The following is a 6,000-nucleotide window of genomic DNA, read 5'->3' as shown; positions in this document are numbered from 1 at the left end:
TATTAATTATATTTTAATTATAATTAATATGTAATAATATTTGATTAAATTAATAAATTAATTAAGGTAAACATCTAGTAGTATCTTTATATTAAGATAACATGAAATAATATTATTATAGTTTCACTAACTATTAGAAAAAACAATGCAATATTTATTTTCTATCATTTATCAGTATGAATTAATTTTAAAATATAAAATAAATATCACATTTTATTAAATCATTATAATTTAACAAAAACATTTTTTTTTCATAAGTTTTAATTTTATTATAAACACAGACTCATTATTATAATTTATGAATATTTTATTAAATAATCATTAATTACATAAGTATATAACTATATTCAATATTCATTCGATAACGTATATAATATTAAAATATAACAAATAACGTATTAACTAAAATTACAATATCATATTAAAGTAAATATTTACTTATTAAAAAAATTATTTAAGTCAAATAATTGATTATATTCAAATGATAATAACAATTAGCAAAATATATTTATTTATATGTTTTTTCATAAAAGCTTTTGTATTATACATCACTATAAAACTTACATTTCAACAATACATCTAAGTAATAACAATCATTTGCCACCACATGAAAAAAAAAATATATTATTAAAAAAAAAATACAAAAATATACAGGAAGAGTATACATTAACAAAAATGGTACATAAGTAATTTATACCTATTAATAAAGAACTATAAAAAAATACTAGATAAAAGCTTATTATATCAATGAAAATACTTTATTTGAATAAAGTCAAAGTTAACAAACTTATTAGCAAATACATTCCTTTCAAACTCTGAATCTTGATTTTTTCATCATAGTTAAAACAAGTATTTCACCTATTACAAAACATTGAAGAGGTATTCAACAATACATCTATTAACTTTTTTGAATATTATTATTATTATTATCCCTTTTCAAAATAATTGTATGATAAAAAAATAATGGACATTAAAATGTTCTATTATTATAATCTATACTAATAATAAATCTTAAACTATAATAAAAAACTATTATATAAAATAATATAAATATGATATAAAAAACAATTGACTATAAAAAAAAATTGAGTATATACTTGAAATTCATTTCCCAATCTAACTAACTATAATACCTTTTTTCTAGAAAACAGCGGATGGAATGATAAACCGTAGAAGAAGCCAAAGATGAGAATAAGATGTCTTCGATCTTGAATTTATCTAACATTATATTACTTACCAAATAAACCATTTTTTAATTATATTGGATAGGACTTTTATATTAAATGCTAACTACGAAAATATGGTCTGTATTTTTTTTACATGATATTGTAAATTGATATATGCACTTTTTATGTTATCAAGAAACGATAATTTTTTCATATACTTTGTATTATATAAACAGAAAATATTACATCAGGTAAAAAATAATTAATCAAATAAAAATCTCTTTAAGAGGGCCAGTAATGAATGAAATAGCGACTGCGTCTTTAACAGAATCTAAAATTGGATTTTAATTTTTGTTAAGTGCATAAATTCATCTCTAAATTTATTGACAGCTAAAATTAGTTTCTAAAATTTTGGTCATTAAATTAAATTGATCGTTCTATATTACTAGATAACCAATGGTTAATTGCCTTATTTCTTCGTTTTTAACACTAAAATTAAGTTGTTTTCTGTCTGAGGTTAATGGTTTCTTCCTCTATTTAAAAAAAGCACAATATTTTTTCAAATGTCATTACATAACATTAAAAATATATTCCTTCTAATTTTCAGTTTTAATAGAATTTATATAGCCTTTCTTTGTGTAAAAAAATATTACCACTACTCCAATTTTCTTCTTTAATTAATCATTGTCTTTGTAATACTAAATAATACATCTAGAAAATGCAGTGAAAATAGTAATAGTATCTTTTAGCAAACACCATCACAAATTATGAAGTAGATGGAAGTATAAAATGAGGTGTTGGAGAGATAGGTGTTGGTAGGAGAACTAAATAGACGAAAAAAGTTGCTTGGGTGAAGGGTACCACAGCAACGTTAAAACACACAACACACAAACCAAACCTTTTTTTCTCGGTTTCTCCGCCACTTCTTCCTTCTCTTTCTTCCTCCCACTCTTTCTAACTCTTCTTATTTATATTTTTCGATTCATTCCAACGCTTCCGTCCCTCACTCACTTTCTCCAACTTCGATCTATTCGCTCTTTCATTCCTTCATTCACTCCATATCTCCATGGCCACCCTTTTCAACCCTCCTCTCACCGCATTTTCCGCCTCCAACAAACTCCACTTTCCATCACCCATCTCAGGTTTCTTCCAATTATCAATTTTTCAATCTCCCTCTTTTCTTTTTATTCACTATTTTACTTTTCCTCACTGAAATGTTTTATCTTTCTGTTTTTTGATGGTTCAGCGAGGAAAGGAGAGTTTTTTGTTGTCAGATCTGATGCGCGGATGAACCACCTCCTCTCAAGAGGAGCTCAGAAGTCTCGGACTCAGAAGCTGCTTACTAATGCAGTTGCCGTAAGTTGTTTGTGACTATCCCTTAATTTGTTTTTAGTTAAATTTAGGATTCATGAGATGTAGTGTGCAAGGTGTTTGTTATAATGCTGTTGATTAGCTTCTGGGTTGTTTGCAGACTAAGGCAGATAGTTCTACATCATCACAAACCGGGTAAGTTTCTTTCTGCTATCACTTTCTGTCACTCTTAAATGTTTTTTTTTTATATTTATTTAATGTTTTAAACTAGTAGTGTCTTACAACACCGTATGCAGTGTGTTATGTGATGAGACTAAGTTGATATGTTTATCCTTTTTTGGCTGGTAAATTTACCTCTTTATTTAATTATCCTGGTGCTAATGCTATCATAATTAGGACAGTCTAATTCAGTTTGCATAAGACCCATTTCTTAAATAAATTGACTTACTTGTCACTTTCAAAATGATTTTGGGTTTATTTAGCCACCAGTAAAAAGGCAGAGCGCTGTTACATGTTTACTAATCATCTTTTAGGAATAGATATTAATTTTACGCGGCTGTTTTTTTAGGAACAGATAATAATTTTATGTTGGCTGTTTTTGTTAGTGTCATGTTTTTCAAATAAAATGTTTTTTCCTTGTACATGAAATGTGTTATAGGTGTGCATTTTGCATTGAAAATGCAAGTGTTCGCATTCATCTATACTGTACCACAACTACTACGCAACCCCATACTTATGGTAATTTTATTTGATTTTGTAGTTGATTTTAGAGCACTTAAAAGGGTGTTTATTTAGTAGCTACTTCATTGTTTTTGGTGTTTGATTTTAATGCAAAAATAATCTTTTTTGCATTGTTCTGTACTTTTTTAGTCTGATGAAATGCAGTCGTAAAACCAAAGTATAAGTTCGGAACTATGATAAAGGTTGGCTGGCAAGTAATATTTACGTGACAGTTAATCTTGAATCGTAGTTAACAGAGTATTGGTTGAACTTTCTAAAAGCATGCTTTGGCATATGTTGTATGCTCTTATTGCCTGTGTTAGTTGTAGAAATAGGATGAGAAGGTGCCAAATAATGATGAAATTGACCAGGTATGCACTTGACTCTCAGGCATGAACTTCTCCTCTTTGAGGCCCTACGAGAAGGTTTGGAAGAAGAAATGGAGAGGGATCCTCGTGTATGTGTCATGGGTGAGGATGTGGGTCATTATGGTGGATCTTACAAAGTGACCAAGGGCCTAGCACCTAAGTTTGGGGACCTCAGGGTTTTGGACACCCCTATTGCTGAGAATGCCTTCACAGGCATGGGCATTGGAGCTGCCATGACTGGTCTGAGGCCAATTGTTGAGGGCATGAACATGGGTTTTCTACTTCTGGCATTCAACCAGATCTCCAACAACTGTGGCATGCTCCATTACACGTCTGGAGGCCAGTTTAAAATACCAATTGTTATCCGTGGACCTGGTGGAGTTGGGCGGCAACTAGGGGCTGAGCACTCACAGCGACTTGAGTCATATTTTCAGTCAATCCCTGGAATCCAGATGGTTGCCTGCTCAACTCCTTACAATGCCAAGGGCTTGATGAAAGCTGCTATCCGAAGTGAGAACCCTGTGATCCTTTTTGAGCATGTGTTGCTTTATAACCTCAAGGAGAGAATTCCTGATGAGGAGTATGTATTATCACTTGAAGAAGCTGAGATGGTTAGGCCTGGGGAGCATGTCACAATTTTAACCTATTCCAGAATGAGGTATCATGTCATGCAAGCTGCCAAGACATTGGTGAACAAAGGGTATGATCCTGAAGTAATTGACATAAGATCTTTGAAACCATTTGACCTTTACACAATTGGAAATTCAGTGAAGAAAACTCATCGCGTGTTAATTGTTGAAGAGTGTATGCGGACAGGTGGAATTGGTGCTAGCCTGACAGCTTCTATTACTGAAAATTTCAATGATTATTTGGATGCTCCTATTATATGTTTATCCTCTCAGGATGTGCCAACGCCATATGCAGGAACATTGGAGGAATGGACTGTGGTTCAACCTGCTCAGATTGTCGCAGCAGTCGAGCAGCTCTGCCAGTAATTGATGAAAAAACCAGTCCCAATAAGGATATGGTTCTGGTAAAGCTATAGCTAGAACCTGCTTTACAAGTTTCCCATTTCCTTCTTTTTCTTTCTCTTCCAAGTCCCCCCATGACCTAAACCTTTTTATTTATTTTTGGATAACCTTTTGCATTTTTTTTCATAAAACATTTACAATTATCACCCAATCTGAGGTATCTGCATCTTGTAGTGGCTACGATCTTGTTAGGCCATCAACTCTCGTATTTGTAGTATGCGTTGAACCCACCTCAAATTCTTATCGTAGGCCTATTTTGTAAGAGTGATATTATTTATACAGCATACTTTTATGATATTTCTCTCACTATCTTTGTTCATCACATTACCTATCTTCTCACACACGTCTCTCTGTTAGACTACAACTATCAGTTCTCATTTTGAAACCACTTGTATGGGTGGTTTGTTTTCATGGTTGTGAATTTAAACAAAGTTTGTAGATGATATAGAAAACATATGACTGCAAATGCCACGTCAATGTTAAGGTTTGTAAGTTTTTCAGAAAACTAAATTTATCAAATTTTGAACTTAAACCATAAGAATGATTATCCACTCTGTCATTCGTTTTTTCTATTGGTGATGATGGTTTTTAAGAGAGTTGGTAACAATGACAACCATGATGTGAGAATAATAGAAATGATAATAATGAAGATGGCACATGATGATATTTTTACGGAAAAAAATTCTCACATCATATACAGGAAAACTATATACTGACACCACATTATAATAATATTAAAAATTAAAAAATAAATTAAAGATTATTTTATTGGTGTGTAAAGTCAATGTTTTTTACTGTTTATAGCATATCACCACTCTATTTTTTCCTATCAATTTCATATCTTAATCTTAATTATAAAAAGAGTAGTGACAATTTGACACCAATGTTCCAAATTACATCCATCTCATGTCTATTATTTTACAAAAATATCTCTATCACATAAGTAATTCAACACGAAGGTGTAATTTGGAGCAAAGGAAAAATGGGTGTCAAAAAATCATTTTTTATAAAAAATGGATAAATTTGTTAGTGCAATCAAATTTTAACAGAAATTGGATAAATTTGTTAATATAATCAATTTTTAACAGAAATTGTTCTATTTTAACACGATTTGCCTATTTTAGTGATTTTTTAAAATTTTATTTATTTTAATAATTATTTTATGAAAATGTACCTAAATGTTAAAAATCCCGTACATATAGCGAAAATAGTGGTAACAGTAGTTTTTGACATAGCTTTGCCAATTACTGTTTTAATCTAGAAAATACAAAAGTATTGAAGTAGGTTTGATACATCTTGTCTTTTATAAGGACCCAATTAAAAGATGATCTAAGCATGTGAAATATTTAATGTACAAATAGTTAAACAATTCAATAAGAAACTATGTATTAAAAGAACTTCTCC

General features: G+C 30.3%; 1 protein-coding gene across 1 annotated transcript; it reads left to right on the top strand.

Annotated features, from left to right (window-relative positions):
- The first annotated feature begins 1,957 nt into the window (after window positions 1–1,957).
- LOC137832393 (pyruvate dehydrogenase E1 component subunit beta-3, chloroplastic) lies at window positions 1,958–4,918 on the top strand. Its single transcript, XM_068640538.1, has 4 exons — window positions 1,958–2,308; window positions 2,413–2,522; window positions 2,638–2,672; window positions 3,588–4,918. The coding sequence occupies exons 1-4, from the start codon at window positions 2,233–2,235 to the stop codon at window positions 4,558–4,560; spliced, it is 1,194 nt and encodes a 397-aa protein (XP_068496639.1). The 5' UTR covers window positions 1,958–2,232; the 3' UTR covers window positions 4,561–4,918.
- The last annotated feature ends 1,082 nt before the right edge of the window (window positions 4,919–6,000 follow it).

This window comes from Phaseolus vulgaris, chromosome 6 (assembly GCF_051622355.1).
Source record: "Phaseolus vulgaris cultivar YP4 chromosome 6, ASM5162235v1, whole genome shotgun sequence".
Classification (NCBI taxonomy): Eukaryota; Viridiplantae; Streptophyta; class Magnoliopsida; order Fabales; family Fabaceae; genus Phaseolus; species Phaseolus vulgaris.
The sequence above is the reverse complement of the archived record's forward strand: the minus strand, read 5'-3'. Positions and strand labels throughout refer to the sequence as shown.

Coding starts and splice junctions, on each gene's coding strand:
- LOC137832393 (XM_068640538.1), top strand. CDS start 2,233: ATGGCCACCCTTTTCAACCCTCCTCTCACCGCATTTTCCGCCTCCAAC. Junction 2,523..2,637: donor TGCTTACTAATGCAGTTGCC/GTAAGTTGTTTG, acceptor GGTTGTTTGCAG/ACTAAGGCAGATAGTTCTAC. Junction 2,673..3,587: donor TCTACATCATCACAAACCGG/GTAAGTTTCTTT, acceptor CTTGACTCTCAG/GCATGAACTTCTCCTCTTTG.